General features: G+C 33.1%; 1 protein-coding gene across 8 annotated transcripts in view; it reads left to right on the top strand.

Annotated features, from left to right (window-relative positions):
* DMD (dystrophin) overlaps positions 1-18,111 on the top strand; it is a 1,840,970-nt gene that overhangs the window by 788,833 nt on the left and 1,034,026 nt on the right. For all 8 annotated transcript variants that reach the window (XM_045507265.2, XM_045507267.2, XM_045507235.2 and 5 more), the window contains one exon: positions 10,300-10,494. In XM_045507265.2, coding sequence (XP_045363221.2) covers positions 10,300-10,494 — 195 coding nt within the window. The remainder of the gene's footprint in view (positions 1-10,299; positions 10,495-18,111) is intronic.

Genomic DNA, 18,111 nt, shown 5'->3' with positions numbered 1-18,111 from the left:
CAGAAAGAAAAGGAAAAAGATTAAATAACATCAGTATAAAATAATAGATACAGCCTGAAAGTGAGGCAAAAAAGGGCCTGTACAGGGCCTGTATAGGGACACATGGCTTTGAAAAACACTTTCATGCAGGGTAGCATAAATGAAAGAGAGAAAGAGAACGAGTGAGAGAGAGGTTGTGTTTATTATTACTTATTTGATTTGATTTATACTTCTCATGGATAACTTAATTATTTTAAGTTTATTTCCAAATAAAATTAGGGTAAATTTTAAAAAAATCTCATCTACTAAATGTGAAAGAGTTTAACATATATAATGCATATGCCCTATCAGCTTCCTAAATCACAAAATACTACTGCCAGCTAATTTAAACATCTATCTAAATGTCTAGCTCTCTAAATATCTGTTATCAACTTATGTGCATGTGCACATATACATATAACTATATATGTTTCCCTATATACATAGAAATTTCTGTGCATATAATTATAAATATTTGCATACATAAGTTTACTTTGTAAAATACACATTTTGCCTTTGGAAATATGCCTGCTAAACTCATTAAGATGGTAATTTTTATAGTGTATTCTCCATCTTTCAGCCAGGTTCCAAAAGTTCTGTTTTGTAACTCCCCACTTTTTATTACAATCCTATAAAATGATTGTGTGAATATTTAAAGGAAAATGGAATGTGGGGTAATTATCAAACTCGTGTAATTTGGAATTAGCTAATTTTGTAAATAGTATTATCATTATATTTCAAGGTTATTAGTGTCCCTTCACGTTAAGGGCATTTATATAAACGTAATCTCATATGCCAGGCTAAAGAAATAGGAAGCCTTTTCATCTTAAAAGCAACTTAGAAAGCATGGGAGGCATTGAGGTAGTCATTTCAAAAGTGCAAAGAAAAGAAAGTCTCCTATTTTATTGATTGTTCTAATGTTGCTAAATATGTTTTTGCTGAAGTATTTTTCTCATTAGTCATTTTTATTTTAATTAGTTTTTTGAAATTGAACTCAAGATTAGTCAAAAGAGATCTAATATAAGAGGACATTCTTCTGTTTACTGTTAAGGTTTCTCACTCATCTTCAGGAACCTCAGGCACCTAAAAATAATTCTCTTTCCTTCATGTGCAAAATCAGCCCCCAGTCATTGCCAGGCCTCTTTAGTCAATTAGGTGTGCAGTGAGGTAATTCGTGTTCTTTTAGGTGATAATGTAAAATTCTTCAAAAATACATTCATCCTGTTTTCTTAAGCATTTTGTCTTGGTCTGTGCGTCCATGCCATTCAGTCAGTTGATGGTACATGCTTTCCTACAGCTTTACTGAAGTAAAAACATCCTGTTATGGTCAAACCAGTTAGAAAAAGCCATGACTACTCATAAACAGGTTACATAAAGGTTTTATTTACCACTGCAAACTCTTATCTTTTTGCTTCTACTATTTAGCCCTAGTTCAGAGCTCTGTATAGTTATTTTAAATGTAGTACAATATTAGTTTAACAGTACAATCAATGTAAAAGTATATTAAGAAAACATTAGTACTCTCCATTTCACCCTACTGCTAATTTCATTCTCTCTGAAAAAATAATGTTTACAGTTGAGTATTATCTCTTCATACTATACTCTTTGCTTCTTAACTATAAATATATAAAGATAGATAGATAGATAGACAGACTGATATGTTTTACCTCTTTATAAAAATATTGCCTCAGTCTGTATATGATTTTTAAATATAACAATCTTTCAGGGACATTTTTCCTGACAGTGCATACAGATCTGGTGTGTCCTTTTTAATAGCCTTAGGAGATAAACCAAAATTTATTCCATCCTTTCTCTACATTTCTGGATTATTAGATTATGATAAGAAGAGATGAACTATAAAATCTCTATTTTTTATCCTGTTTGTTTTATTGAAGTATAGTCAGTTCCAATGTGTCAATTTCTGGTATACAGTATAATATTTCAATCATGCATATTTATACATATATTTGTTTTCATATCCTTTTTCATTAAAGGTTATTACAAGATATTGAATATAGTTCCCTGTGCTATATAGAAGAAATTTGGTTTTTTATTATTTTTATATATAGAGGTTAACATTTGCAAATCTAAAACTCTCAAATTTATCTCTTCCCTCCCTCTTTCCCCGGTAACCATAAGATTGTTTACTGTGTCTGTGCGTCTGCTTCTATTTTGTAAATGAGTTCATTAGTGTCCTCTTTCTTCTTTTCTTTTCTTTTTCTTTCTTTTTTTTTTTTTTTTTAGATTCCACATTCGAGTGATATAATATGGTACTTTTCTTTCTCTTTCTGGCTTACTTCACTTAGAATGATGTTCTCCAGGTCCATCCATGTTGCTGCAAATGGCATTATTTGACTCATTTTTGTAGCTGAGTAGTATTCCATTGTATAAATATACTACAGCTTCTTTACCCAGTCATCTGTTGATGAACATTTAGGCTGTTTCCATGTCTTGGCTATTGTAAATAGGTGCTGCTATGAACATTGGGGTGCAGGTGTCTTTTCAAATTAGAGTTCCCTCCAGATACGTGCCCAGGAGTTGGATTGCTAGATAGTAGTGTAAGTCTATTTTTAGTTTTTTTAGGAATCTCCATATTGTTTTCCATAATGGCTGCACCAAACTACAATCCCACCAACAATGTAGCAGGTTTCCCTTTTCTCCATACCCTCTCTAGCATTTATCATTTGTGGACTTTTGAATGATGGCCATTCTGACTGGTGTGAGGTGATACCTCATTGTAGTTTTGATTTGCATATCTCTCATAATTAGCGATACAGAGCATCTTTTCATGTGCCTATTGGCCATTTGTATGTCTTCATTGGAATATTGCTTGGTTAGGTCTTCTGCCCATTTTTGGATTGAGTTTTTTTTGTTGTTGTTGTTATTAAGTCGTATGAGCTGTTTATATATTCTGGAAATTAAACATTTGTCTGTTGCATCATTTGCAAATATTTTCTCCCATTCTGTAGGTTGTCATTTTGTTTTGCTTATGGTTTCCTTTGCTGTGCAAAAGGTTTTAAGTTTAATTAGGTCCCATTTGTTAAGTTTTGCTTTTATTTCTGTTGCCTGGATAGACTGCCCTAGGAGAACATTGTTAAAATTTATGTCAGAGAATGTTTTGCCTATGTTTTCTTCTAGGAGGTTTAGAATGTCTTGTCTATATTTGAGTCTTTAAGTCATTTTGAGTTTATTTTTGTGTATGGTGTGAGAGAGTGTTCTAACTTCATTGATTTACATGTGACTGTCCAGTTTTTATCCTCTTAAACTTTCTTTTGTGGCTATATGGTCTTTTTCTTTAATGTCCCATTGATGAAAAAAAAAGAATATGCTTTTTCATTCTGTATAAAATACGGATTAAATTTACCTTGTTGGTTAAAAAACAATTCTATCCTTATTTTTCATTTGTTGTGTTTCAGTTTGGGTTTTGGTCCAAAAATTCTGGAAGAGTTTTATGGAAGCTAATATTTATATCTGATTTTATCACATTCTCCTGTTATTCCTAGTAATTTTTCCCCCTATTTAAAATGCAGTCAAATGTTTCGGGCATAACAATTAATTACTGTTTTTCTTTGTTGTTTGTTTTGTTTTGTTTTGTTTTTTGTAAAAGATTATGACTTTTATCATTACAGGGTTTTCTTGGAATGTTTGCCCTGGAATTATATTTCATTTGATGTTACTATTTTGACTCTAAATTTTTGCAAATTATTTCCCTGATGTAGCATCACCTTTGTCATTGTTTCCACATTTCAATTTTAGCAATTACCATACTCTTTCCCAAATTATCTATTGAATTTTTAAAAACAAGGTATTAGGCTTTCTGTACTTTAGTATTATCTTTTTTATGTTCCTCACTTTGATTTTATGAAATGTGTTTTCTGTTTCTTCTTCATGGTTTCAGGTTTGTTTCCCTTCTTCAATCCCTTGAGTCTCCTGAAATGGCCTGTGTTTTTTTTTTTTCCTCATACTTAAATTGAAGGGCGTGAGAGTTCTTAGCATAAATGAAGTCAAGTTTGGAGGTTATCATATATAGTGTTAATTGACAAGCAACAAACCTCATGGCAGTGTTTTTTTTCCAGTGAAGAATGGGTCAACAACCCAGAATCTCCCAGAATAAGTATTTATGGGAAAGCATCTTGATCTCATGAACAAGAAGTACATGTTAAAGCTGTCCTCAGCTATTTAGTATAGACACTGTACAGTAGTGCCTCCTGAAAGAAACCAGTAGGTACTTCATTCTGGGCCAAATAGATCTTCTTAAATCAATTGTCTCCCACAAATCACCTCATATACACATCTGGACGTCACCAAATCCATAGTTTTCATCCCAGACTGTGCCAGAGATCACATATGTTTCAAAGACCACCAGTCCATGATCTTTCTCTCTCCACCTGTACCTCTTTATCTATCTGAGTGCCTGATGCATATATTCTTCTAGATTCTAGTAATTAGTTGTGGTTATTTTGGACGTTGAGTGTATTTAACTGAGAGGGAGACAAAAAAACGTGTATATTAGGTGATTTTCCTATCATCTCAACATTTCCATTTTTTTGCATGTACATACACTCACAGATACATATACATATATGTATAAATAAGCTTTCAGCAAATAAATCATGCATATATAATTTCTATACTTTATAGGAGGTGCTTTTGTTAAACTAACTTCATCAACTGTGATGAAGTTACTTAGACATTGACGCTATTGTACATGAAATCAAAATATGTTAGCAGTTTAGTAAAATCAATCTGTTGTATGATGACAGGTTGGTTGAATTTTAAGTGTTTGACATCTTAAATTGGATTCACTAGCCAGTCTAGATCACCTTTCTGAGGAAAACTGTCAATCTAGATGTTGTACAACAATTGGTTTCCGATAGATGCAGTGCCACTGTTAAAGTTTTTCACATACAAATAAAGATTCTAGCCTTGCATTATTGACTGTCTCTATTATAAAAAAAAAAAACCCACCTTGTATTTCTGATCTCGTTAGTGACTAAAATTTTGTGTTTCCTTTTAAATAATTTAGATTTAAATTTAAATAGTCACATGTGGCTAGGGACTAGCATATTGAACAGTAAAGTTAAAAACTTTTTCACTATCACATTTCTAATAAAGAAAAAATCTTACATAAAAACAGAATTATGGCACATGCATATTCAGATATAGTTACTTAGTTGTAACACTAAATAATGTTGACATAAATGATGGCTAAATTTGCTGAGATGCTTGAGAAGTGTAGCATAGAAATTAAAAATATTGTGAATCTGTTCTGTAAGATCTACTCTAACTGGAAGGTCCACAGGTCAATAGAAATTAAGTGATTTAGTAGGGTGAAAGTAACCCCATACCTATTTTTTCTTGTGTTAATTTTATTTTCAAATAAATTCAATATATGTATATGTGTGTTCATTTTCACATTTGAACATAATGAAAAACTTCCTATGCCAGGTATTCCCAAGCTGATATTGGGATAGCTTGCTGTAAAAAAAAATAAGCTGGATATATAAATGAGAAGTATTATGTAAAGACTTTCGGAAGAGTTAGAAAGGGTAAGAAAATTTCTTGACTGCAAGCCTTCTCAGACACTTCAAACTGCTAAGAAGTATTGTGAATCTTCATGAAGAGGTGAAAATTACTGTCTCCTACAATGATCTGTGTACAGTACCTCAAATGATTGATTCTTGTTTTTGTTCACATATTATGAGTTATATTAAAATCTGAGAGGCAGTTGAAGAGCCAAGACACATAAGTGTAATAGCATTTAGTAATGTGCATTAAATTGGAAAAATGCTGCATAGTTAAATCAGAAATACCTTTTAAATCTATACCAATGAAGATTATGTTATAAAATGAAGAAAATATTCCTGCTTCCTTCTGGGAATTCCAAAATGGAAATTATATTTTGACTATAGATCCCAGCAATTCTAGCCAAATACTTATTTCAAAAAATTATCCTTTTAAGGTTGATAGTTTCTTCATTTATCCAACAGATATTTTTGAATACCTATTCTAGGCTAGGTGCAATGCATGAGTCTTTGCTGCATTTATTTTACTTTGTTGGGTACCTATGATATATACCCTTATCTGTTAAATTGTCATGTTGTTTTCCTGGTGATTTCTTATTAGGTAGGCTGTCTATGTTGGTGCTTATCTTAGTGGGAATCAAAGCCTTTTCTTTCATTTCTCTCACAGGCCATACTTAGTGACTAGAATTCTACCAAGTTACTAATTTATGTTAATGCATTGAAAATCCTTATTAAAATGCAAATGTTATCCTGTGAAGGATAACACTTTAAACCAATATAAGCCATTAACACATTATCAAGATTCACTTTATCGGTTTAATTAGATGGTAATTTAGCTTGGCCCTGAGGAATTAAGTAAATTTGATGATGTGGAAGGGAAGAGTCAACATGAGGCAGATCAATGAACAGGTACAACCAGACCCTTTATACAGGACACTACACATACCTGACCTCCTAGAAGTAGGATGTTCTTAAAGACTGGCACATCCTGCTCTACCTGAATATCTCTTTCAGTGCTAGCCTGCCTTGCACCAAAAATTCATTCTAATTTTAGGAAATAAGTAATGTAGCTATAAAGAATGACTTTCTGAAATATTTTATACTGATTATTTTGTGTATTCAGTGTGTTTTATTCTTTTTGAACTAAAGGGGTAAATTATAAGCTTAATACAATTTATTGATCAGCTGCTTCATGACCATTTGAGGATTGATCCTCCCCTTTTTTTGTTATATAGCTTCACATAGACAATAAATCATTTTCTAGATGATGTAATTAAAAGGGATGGAAATACCTAAGAGAAAATGCTCTCTCATTGCTATTTTCTTTATGTAAGATCGTAACTGATCTGTTTGGACTCATTAGGCTAATTATTTAAGGTCATTCTGCACAGTGACTTAATTAAAAGCACGCAAGGCTGAGTGCTGTCAGAATACGAGTGTTGTCATGCCATTTACGTGTGTCCAAACCAGGGAATAGGAAAGAATAAACCCATACCTATCTGTCATATTCTTGTTTTTTGTGACTTATTAGTTGCATCTTTTTTCTCTCTGTGGATTAATGAAGTCTTTTTTGGCCAAATTTGATTATTTGATTTGCCTTTTCAGGGTTATAATTTCTATAAATAATCAAAGAGGAATAAATACAAATAGCTTTACTATTTTTCTTACTAGAAGGAATTTTTTTCTCTGAAGACTTTTGAGACTAGGAGAGAAAGCTACCTGTCTTAGATAACTGAAATCTTTCCTATTTCCATGTCATATATGACCTGTCAGAACCCATATAAAAGCCTATAATCCTATTTGGGGGTTTATATACCATTGTATTATTATTTTTAAATAATTTGTAATAATTAAGAATGTCCTTTTGAAGAAACGTAAGATATAAATTAACAGATTTTCATATGATGGCTCACTTTAAATTTTTGATGAATAATCTTGTTTTGAAGATTTGGCACAACTTTGTCTTTATTAATACTAATGGACTAAAAAAAATGCTTTGTCACTGCATTACTTTTTTTTGTCCAGATACTAGTCTATTTTTTGTTGGTTAGACTTTAAATGTGTTGACATATTTTCTATACACCAATTTATATTAGATATATAGGTATTTTAAAGGAATATATCATAATGATATGGCATATAGCACATTTTTTCTTCTTGAGTTTCTTTGACCTCATAACTCAGAAATGAGCCAGTTAGCACAACACATTTGAAACTTTTTTATTGAAGACAGAGAAGTCCTTTAAATCATGGAGGAAAACATTTTGTTTTAAAACTTAGATATAATACACCATTTGTTTCAAAACAGGGTTGCCTTTATTTCATGCAGTTATGTGGTCCTTCAAGAAAAAAAATTTAAGTGACAAATGTGATAACTAAAGTTTTAGAGAAGTAGAAGTTTATTAAAAATTTTATGAGTGAAAGCTCTGCCTACTTACATAGCTCAAAATCTCAAACCAGTTTTCATTTCAACTTTAGGTGTTACAAATCATAGCTTTGTCCCATAATAATCCTTTTTGAGCCTCAGTTGAGCTTTCCATTTGTTAATAAAAACAGGTACTCTGTGATGTTCTTCCTCATCCCTTGGTTTTCATTCTCAGAAATGAGGAAGGTATATTGTTTTGGGTATATATATCATTAGAAATGAATATGAACAGAGAGAAATAAAATGAATTAGTGTGGCTATAGCGCTTCCTTGCTAATGATGCATGAATATCTATAATGATATAAGGTGAGAAAGAATATTAACAAAAGCAAGTTGATTTTCAAAAGGTTAGACAGGATTTGTACACATCAGGATTCAGAAGGATATAATTATTCAAGGCAGATTTAATGAAATTCAAATGAAAAGGCAAAATCTGAATATGAGTGGGCTTTTGCATAAGGAAGAGAAAATGAGCACGATACTTCCAATTACATTGATTTTTTAATAACTGTTTGAAATTTTTATTAAACCAAACTGAAAGTCATTTAGTGGATATAGTTTATTCATTATAGACCTGTATGACTGTGTCAAAGGAATGATGTATTTTAAGAAGTAGCTAGTAAACTAGATCTACGAATACCTGGGTCTCTTGATTCAACTTCTGACAGCTTATTGTGTATGAAAATTATGAAACATCTCTCTGTATTAAAATTATTGTATCTATTAGAACTCCGTAATACATGAGAATATTCAAAATTTATAAAACTGATTTTCTAGAAAATGAGTTGACAGTTTACCAGTGATGTGAAAGACTTGTTCTGAAATCTTTCTATTTCTCATAAAGGTTCGCATAATCATCTCTTAGCTTTCCCTATTCAACTGATATGCACCACTTAACTTGTATCTATGATGACTGGATACTATGTATCAGGGCAGTAAGAGGAACGAAATCCTCCCAAGTCTAGCCCAAAATTCTGATATTTTAAATGTAAAGTTAGAAGTGCATGTAGATTATCATTCCATTGATCATGAAGGAATAGGTATTATGCATTTGATCAAAGTATACACAGTAAACTAAGTATTATAAAAGGGATAATTATGTAAGCTAATTTGTGTAATTTTATCAATTTATCATGTCATAAGTAGATGAGACATCTAAATTAGAACTATTTTATTTTATATTATGTAAGAAGTGAGTACAAGCATCTTGGACCTGAACAATTAAAAAGAAAGCATAAATGGACCAGTATATGTTTTTACTCATCTTTGTGTGGATTCAGTCTGGGATCCTAAACTCTATCTAATTGCGTTTATTGCAAAAATGAGGGTAGTCTTGTCATAAAGGCTGTGCAGTAATGAATGACTGTGTTAGCAAGCTTATCATCAGATCTCCCCAAGACACCCTGCCACTTTGACCCTCAGCTGACCCCATCAACAGGCAGATGGCAGTTCAGCAATTCAAAACAAAGTTACTGAGAAACTAATTTCACTTAGAAGAGTTTTGCTGCTTAGAGTATAGACAGAAGAGAACAGAGGTCATCTGTCTTTTTGAATTTGCATGACAAATGGTATTTATTTCTTACTCTTATAAGGAATAGAGAAAGAGACACTACTGGCCAAGTCTGAACTGACTCTGAGCTCCACATGCCCATCAGTCCTAGCCCTTGAATGGCAGGTAGGAAAGTGTAGATGCAGAGGAGAGGCTAGTGCCCCCTTAGATTTCAGGCTTTCTGGAGTGCTTGTTAAATTGTAAATTCCATTCTCAGTCCTACTTATTTAGTACTTTAATTAGCAGTTTAACTTAGCAAGAAACAAGCATCCAAAAGAGGAGCCGGAATTTGGAGAAGGGTCCTTAATAGAAAGGTAGCTACCAGCCAAAACTAGTTTGTCCCTCTTGTACTTCAATCAAGACTATGGGAAAAGAGTATAAGAAAGATTCCTTTAATGTGAATATCACAGACGTAGAACTCGCCATTCCACCCCATACCTAGTTTTCTAGGAAGGTTAGAGTACATGTTTAAAACCGGTTGTAAAAAGTATTATTTTCTTAGGGTACAACTAGCCTTCTCATGACCGCATGGCTCTTGATCTTTCATCCTTGTATTCATAGTGCTAATGTTTATGTATCTCTTATTATTAAAATGCTTCTAACACTTTTTGGAAGAGAGATTATATCAATAATAAAGAACATTTTTACTAGACTTACCACCATATATTTTTACCTACTTTTCAGCCTTCTGTCGGCTATAAACTGGAATCTGTATGAACTCAGTAGAGGTCTTTTCATTATTAGGAAACTAAAAGAATTGTTCTTTTGTATATCTATACCAGCACACTGTCCATGAAGAATCAGTGATGGTGATGACTGAAGACACGCCTTTGGAAATTTCTTATGTGCCTTCTACTTATCTGACTGAGATCACTCATGTCTCACAAGCCCTATCAGAAGTGGAACAACTTCTCAATGCTCCTGACCTCTGTGCTAAAGATTTTGAAGATCTCTTTAAACAAGAGGAGTCTCTGAAGGTAAAAAGCAAAGCATTTTCATTTAGATTTTACAACACGATCGCATTGATCATTTACGGACTAGAACAGTTGACTTAGATGTGTACGGCGAAGGCATTTTGACTTACGTGTGGAAGTCTTAAAACACTTTACAAGATACTTAGCTTTAGAAATCTGGTACAGATAGAGAAATATAAATTGGAATAGGTATTTTGTAATATTTACTGTTGAGAGATTTCCTAAAACAAAGGAACACACTAAAATAATAGTTTCTTAATAGTTTCTTACACATTGAGGGCAGAAATGGCTCACCAAAAAACAAGTTTTGCTAGAGGAATGGTTTATTCCCAACAAATATATTACTTTTCTTTCTTTTCCCATGAACAGGGAAATTAGATGAAGTTTTAAGTTATATCTATTGTATATAGTTTTAGTTTTATATTTTCTACTTCTAATATATACATTCAATTTCAAATTAGTGTTAATATCAATATTACAATACATAGAATCTAACTGAATAGAAAGCAACAAAATATTTTCTTTGAAATCACCAGGCAAAGGCCTCCAACCAAATCCAGCTTTTTTTTTCCAATCACCAGCTACAAGTTTCTAAATTCCAAACTAAAGCAAAACATGATGAAGAAACAGGCTTTGGGTTTTAGAGGGAAGTGTCTGAAGATAAGTGAATGTAGCATCAAGAAAATGTACATAATAATGTGTGTCTCAAGATAATTTTTGTGATCATACATTTCACTCTCAAAATGAAACATTATAGTATAACCAGAGCTCAGTATTTTCCAATGCAAATAGCATAAGATTATAGACAGAAGATAAGTTTGCTCTCAGCAGCACCTATTAGCTAAAGTATTTTATACTGTAAATTATTTCTTGGGATCTCATTTCATATCACATATTTGTCTGCATAACTGTACAAATAGATAAAGCCATTTGTTTGCTTTGGAACTCAGAGTTTCAATATCTTGAGGGACTTAGGTTTAATATCTTACATTATATCAAGTAAGCTATAAAATTACACACTAAAATAAAATAAGAGATGAATGGTTCTCTGGAACTACTCCATCCATTTCCGTATGATGCTATTTCTTATTCTCTTTTAAATAAAAGATCACTCATGGGTACAGTGAAGAAAAGAAGCTCAATCAATTGATAAAGGAGACATGCCAACATCCTTGTCATTATTCACATTAATTTATTTCTCATGACAGCACAGTTTGTAATTTCATCATTGTCATTCAACATGTAAATCACTGCTAATGAGCTAATATTCATTCCTTTCCTTGTTCATGGACATATGGGTCAGGAGATCAGTGACCCTAAACTCATTAAGTTGCCAAATGAATATCTTTGTCTTCATACCTCTTAACCTGACACACTCAGAATGATGGACCCTTGGCTACACTCATAGTCTTATAGCTGACATCAATTGTGATGGTATTGATTACTCTGGTTTATAAAAAGGTATTATTGCTGGTTTAATTTAACTGGATTATTGAATCCTCATTAGATCCAGTTTGGGGCATAATTCCATCTCACTCCCAAAATATCTCTTGCAGCAAGCAAATGGACTTCCTACCTTTATGAGCTTTTGTAAGGGGGCTAGTTTTGATCTCAGCCTTTTCAATGAATATGTATTTCCTCTTAAAGGCATTCATCATTGTCATTATCTAGTAGTAAAAATAGAAAAACAGCATATAAATTGTACAGCTGCTGGCTGAGAAGGTTTGAAATTAAATTGTGGTTGATTTTATTCCTGACAGATTTGCATGAATCAAATTACAGAACTGTAGTAGGTATGGCTGTGGTTTAACATACATATTTTTAAATATAATACAACACAAATAATGTGTAGTAAGTTAAAATAATTACTTTCTGAACAAAAATATATTATAGCACAGATGATTTCCATAGATGTATTGAATTAGAAAGCTACCTAATCATTTTGACAAGAACTAACCAGATAAACAAACACTTATTTATATATGGAAATCTGCATTTATTAGCTAATACACAAACTAAGGCATAAGTAGCATTGAATGAGAAACATGCACATAAGTAATATTTATTCTTATATCAAAGTCAATATTATCATTATGAGTCAATTGATTGTATTTGTTTATATGTAAAAAGTCAATGATATCCATTATTTATCCAAATAAATTTATCTTTCCTAGTAAATAATAGTGCCATAGTTCTGAAATAATTTCAATTTTTGAAAGCTCAATCAATGTTAGAAATAACTATGACTTTATTTTTAAGAAAAAAGCCCATTGTTAGTAAAATTTGCTAAGATATAATTGCTATGTTAAATCATCAAATCTTGTTTTAAGTTGTCTCATATGAAAGTATGAACATAAAAGAGAATAGAATGGTGGTTGTCAGGACCTGGAGGGAGGGGGAAGTGAGGAATTGCTGTTCAATAGGTATAAAATTTCAGTTATGCAAGATAAATAAGTTCTAGAGATCTGCTCTACAACATTGTGCCTCTAATAATAAAAACACAAACAATAACGTATCGTATACTTAAAAATTTGTTAAGAGGGTAGATCTCATGTTGTATTCTTTTCACAGTAAAAAAATAATGGAATATGAACATAGAAGTTTTTAGCATCACAATTTGAAGTTTCTCAAAGTTTTGCCCCTGAGAACCTTAGACATTTGAAATCTTGTCATGAAAGCAGAAATTATTCATTTAAGAGGCCCAATGGAAAGGGTTTATCCTAATGCCTCCACATTCCTAAATCTACTGAAAACTTCAGTTCCATCAGTGTCTAAGGTACTCTTGGGGCCTCATCTGTCACCCCCCTCACTCAACATTCCCTCCACCCTGACTGACAGCTGCCAACTGCAGGTTCCTGGGACTCTGACTTAAGGCTCTCTCTAGTCATCCAAGGCCAGATGTGCCTGCCTTCCCACATCTCTCAACAAATCTCAAGCAATGACAAATGGCTTTCTTTGGATAAATGCCACTGCTCATCCACATCTTCAGTTGAGGTAACTCTGAGGCACGTTCTACACTGTGACCCAAAGTTCCCCACCAGGATTAAGATCCCCTTGTGCACTGTAGAAAGCTTTCTCATATTACACTATTTACTGGCTTCCTCTCCTACCCTCCACACTCCCTTACCACTTCTGGTTAGGATCATTCACAAGTAATCACTTGTATTCACGTTCTAGTCTTAGGATCTGTTTCTAGGGGAACCCAACCTAGGATAACTTTGAAAGAAATAATGACGTATATACTTATTATTCAGTCTGTTTGTCAACAGAAATACTGGAAAACATTTCATGCAATTTGGTGTAGAACTCCCCAGTGACTATTCTGTTCCCTCACTAAGGATTTCCTGAGTTTCTCAGTTAGGACTTGACATGGATAAAGGTGAATTGCTAGGATCGAAATAAGAGTATGTCCTGGAATAATGATGATGACTAGGCTTTATCTTTTACAGTAATGAAGATCATTTTGTATACAGTGCTAAGGTACTGAGTAACTTCCCTGTATTAACTAATTAATCCCCCTCACAACCCTATGAAGTATCTAAAATCATTATCTCCATTTTATAGATGAAGAAACTGAAGAAATATTAAGTAAATAACTTGACAAAGTTGACAAAACTAGTATTGGTTCAAATAAGGATTTGAACCCAAGCAAAGTAGCATTAATATCTAAACTGTTAACCACTATACTGTACCACCTTTCATGGTTTCTGGGGTACTCTGTTGAGCATAGCAAGGATGAATTTGGGTAAAACATGGTAGAATACTGAGGTCTGTCAGACCGGTTCATAGGAAAAATGTACTGGGTTCTAATTCTCTCAGAATCCATGCCAATTTTAAAACTTTCCATAAAAGGAAGCAAGCATCTTTTCATATACTGTTGGCTTTATGCTAAGTGAAATGAGCACACAGAAAATGACAAATACTGTATGTTACCACTTATAAGTGGAATCTAAAAAATAAAATAAAAGAGTGAGTATAGCAGAACAGAAACACACTCACAGATATAGAAAACAAACTAGCGGTGACCAGTGGAGAGAGGGAATGGAGGAGGAACAGCATAGGAGATTAAAGGATACAAACTACTATGTATAAAATAAATAAGCTACAAGGATATATTATGCAATGCAGGGAATATAGCCAGTATTTTATAATAACTATAAATGGAATATAATTTATAAAATATTGAATCACTATGTTATACATCTGAAACTAATATTTCAATAAAAGAAAAAGAAAAGGAGGGAGGGAGGGAATAAATAAGGGGAAAAGGAAGGCAGGAAGAGGAAAAGGAAGGAAAGGAAAGAAGGAAGTCGGATATGCATCATTTCAATTGTCTCATCTAAACTAATGATAGTATAGATGCTCTGGTTGAGGCGAATAAAATGCTTTGTGCCTTTAGTAGCCAAGAGGGTGGCAAGAAGTGTGGACAATTGAAGAAAGCTCACAGATGTTGAGGGAAAACTTGAACCCAGTGTAGAGTTTAGATAGGATCAAGAAAGCAAGGCTGCCCTTGTTCAAACTCAACAGCATGGGGGAAAGCTTGTAAGCTGAACAAACCTAAGATTGTAAAGCAAAGTTGCTCATTCTTCTCTGACTGGTTCAGTTTTTTGCAGGGCCCTTGAAACCTAAAAGGAATGATTAGGACAAGCTGCTAATGTAAGGAATGAGTATCCATTCATTCAAACATATTTATTAAGCTCTTACTATGTACCAGGCATTGCTCTAAGTGCTTAAAAAGCAGTGAACAAAACCTATGGATTCAAGTCTCATGTAGCTTTTGTTATAGCAGAGGGAGGCAGAATCTGAGCAAACAAACAAACACATAATACATAGGTAAATGTTGTATATGAAAGATGGTACACAGTATGAAAAAAATACAGAGTTGGGTAAGGGAATATAAAACTACTAAGGGGGCAGGAGTAGTTGGAATGGCAAGAGGTGGGATTGCAATTTTTAATAGGGCAGAAAGGGTATTTGAGCAAAGATTTGAGGAAGGTAGGTTAAGGGAGTCAGCCTTGCAGGCAGCCTTGCTGTCCGGGCATGGTAAATAGTCAATGGGAAGGCCTGCTTGTTGGGAGCATGCCTAACTTGATCAATGAACAGCAGGAAGATCAAGGCACGAAGTCAAGGGGGCTTTGGAGGTCCAGGTTGGGGGGTTGTCTGGTGGACCGTTGTAAAGACTACTATTCATTCTGAGATAGAAGCCATTGTAGATTGTTGAGATGAGTGACATGGTCGGACTTAGGCTTTAACAAGATCACCCTGGCTGCCCCATTTAGAGCAGAAATGTAGGGGAGTAGAAACAAGGAGGATAGTTGAAGAATGGATACTGGTGACTTGGACTAAGGTGGTAAGGAGGGATTTTCAGAGTTTGGAAGTGTTTTCAAAAGGCAGATAGAAGATTTATTCCTGTATTCACACAGAAACTTGAACATGGGTGTATAAATCTCCATTCTCAGCAGATTTAGGGCTCAGGAGAATTTTGGGGTCCTATGAACTTGGTAGAAGATCCCTTGAGGAATGTAAGATTTCTTCTCATTGATAACTTTGCCTTCCATACTCTGGTCTTGCTGTGAAGCAGGGGCAAAAGTGCTGGCAATGGAGATCTTATCATTCTGGTCAAAATCCTTCTTCTTCTTAAATGTGATGAAAATCTGGTCAAAATCCTTCTTCTTAAATGTGATGAAATGTATTTCATCACATTTAAGCACAAATTTAATAATGCCAATCACGTGAATGAAGACAAAACTAATGCTATGAGCAAACTGACTGTTTTTCTAGTCTCATATTAGGAGAATTAGATAATATATGAAGGCACTATATATACAAATCTGAACCAAATTCCTGAAAGAAAATAAAATAATGTTTCTGTGCACATTATAATAAAGGGCCATGTTAGATAAAGGGTTAGATTTTTCACCAATTTAATAATATTCCAACGAAAGGATATTGCAGTTATTCTAAATTAATTATGGAGCATACAAAATGTCAAAGCAAAATTTAATTACAAATGCCTTTTGAATTCTACTTAAATTTTCTAATTGAATAGTTTGGTGCATGGAAAAACATGACTTTTATTAATGTATTACCACATTATAAGAACTGATCTTTTGGACTATAGCATTTTGAATAATGTAATCATTTCATGAATTCTCTGAGGAAAATCTAGTTTTTCAACTAGCATATTTATTCAGCTATAAATATATTTCCTTTTTTCAACTGCTTTTCTGATTTGGGATTTATTTACTATCATTTTATTCTTTTTACTTGATTGTTTCATTTGCTATTTATATTTGTGAGCTACTTTACAAATATTAATCTATTTGCTATAATTGAAATCCTACTTAAATTATTAATATAGTACCTCAATTTTCATTTCTTATACTGAAGAGATTATAGATATTTACCACAGTATAGCCTTGTGTAGTTCATATTTTATGTGCTTTGGTAGAGTTTCCCTTTATATTTTTTACATGTCTCTCTTTTATAGAAAATTATTCATTCTTTTCTCTAGCCATTATTTTATCAGACCCAGCAGTTGTCCTACTTTGCCTCCCATGCTACAATTTACTCCTATTTCTGCTAAAATGTACTTTAAGGACTCACTCCTCCTCCTTCCATTCTCCCAGCAAGCCTATTTTGATAATCCCCATCCTATAAATTTGATGTAAGTCAGAAACTTCTACATCAAAACTTACAATTCATGAGGCTGGTAGAAATTTTGAGGTTGCAATTAAGTTGTGGGGAAGTTTTCCTTTTATTCATGAACTATTCAAGCTGTTCTTTGACCAATTATGATGTCATATTTTGATCTGTGATATGTAATTACTGATTCATTATTTATGTGAAGACAGTGCCTCATCCTATGGAAAAATGTTTTGATGAAAATATATAGTTGTATTTAGGAAGTGTTTTTCACATGTGGACCATAATGAATGCAGAAAAAAAATCCAAAGGGTAACTTACAATAGAGCCACTAAAAATAACTTTCAAGAACTTTTTTAGGAAAAATCTAATTAATAAGTACTTTAATGCTTCTTGATTGAACACCCTTCCCAATTTGATACGTCATTAATATAGTGCATGCTAGCTAGATGGGACATAAAATGGATAAGAATTAGATTTATATAGGGTGTTGCCTTCATCTGTCAGATAAAGACAAATTTCAGGGAGTGAAAATGAACTGGAGTTTGAGTCTTTGGTGTTCCAATTTCTCTTTTTCAATTTTAAGATAGATCTACTCCCCAAAGGCTGCTGTCACAACAGCTACTAATAGGTTTCTCTAATCCTTTTTTCTCAGAAATGAAAGTTGTGTACACCTCTGTTAACCAACTTACAAAGGGCCTCAAGGCATTTTTGTTAGCTAAAACTGCTTAAAGCTATCATTTTTACCTTCTTAAAATGTGAAAACAATCATGCAGGGTTTTATAAACTTAAAAACAGACATTCATGCATTTAAGTGTATGCATACCCATTTACCTGCAGTGCTACATTTATTAAGATGGTGATAGTCAGCAACAGCAAAAGATACCATTTTCACCATTTGCAGTGGTTTGCAAATGAGCCTTCTACTCCTTCTGTCCTGTTCCCTATGATGACCAACATCCATCATACGTATAA

This window comes from Camelus bactrianus, chromosome X (assembly GCF_048773025.1).
Source record: "Camelus bactrianus isolate YW-2024 breed Bactrian camel chromosome X, ASM4877302v1, whole genome shotgun sequence".
NCBI lineage: Eukaryota > Metazoa > Chordata > Mammalia > Artiodactyla > Camelidae > Camelus > Camelus bactrianus.
This window is presented reverse-complemented; position numbering and strand designations above follow the sequence as displayed.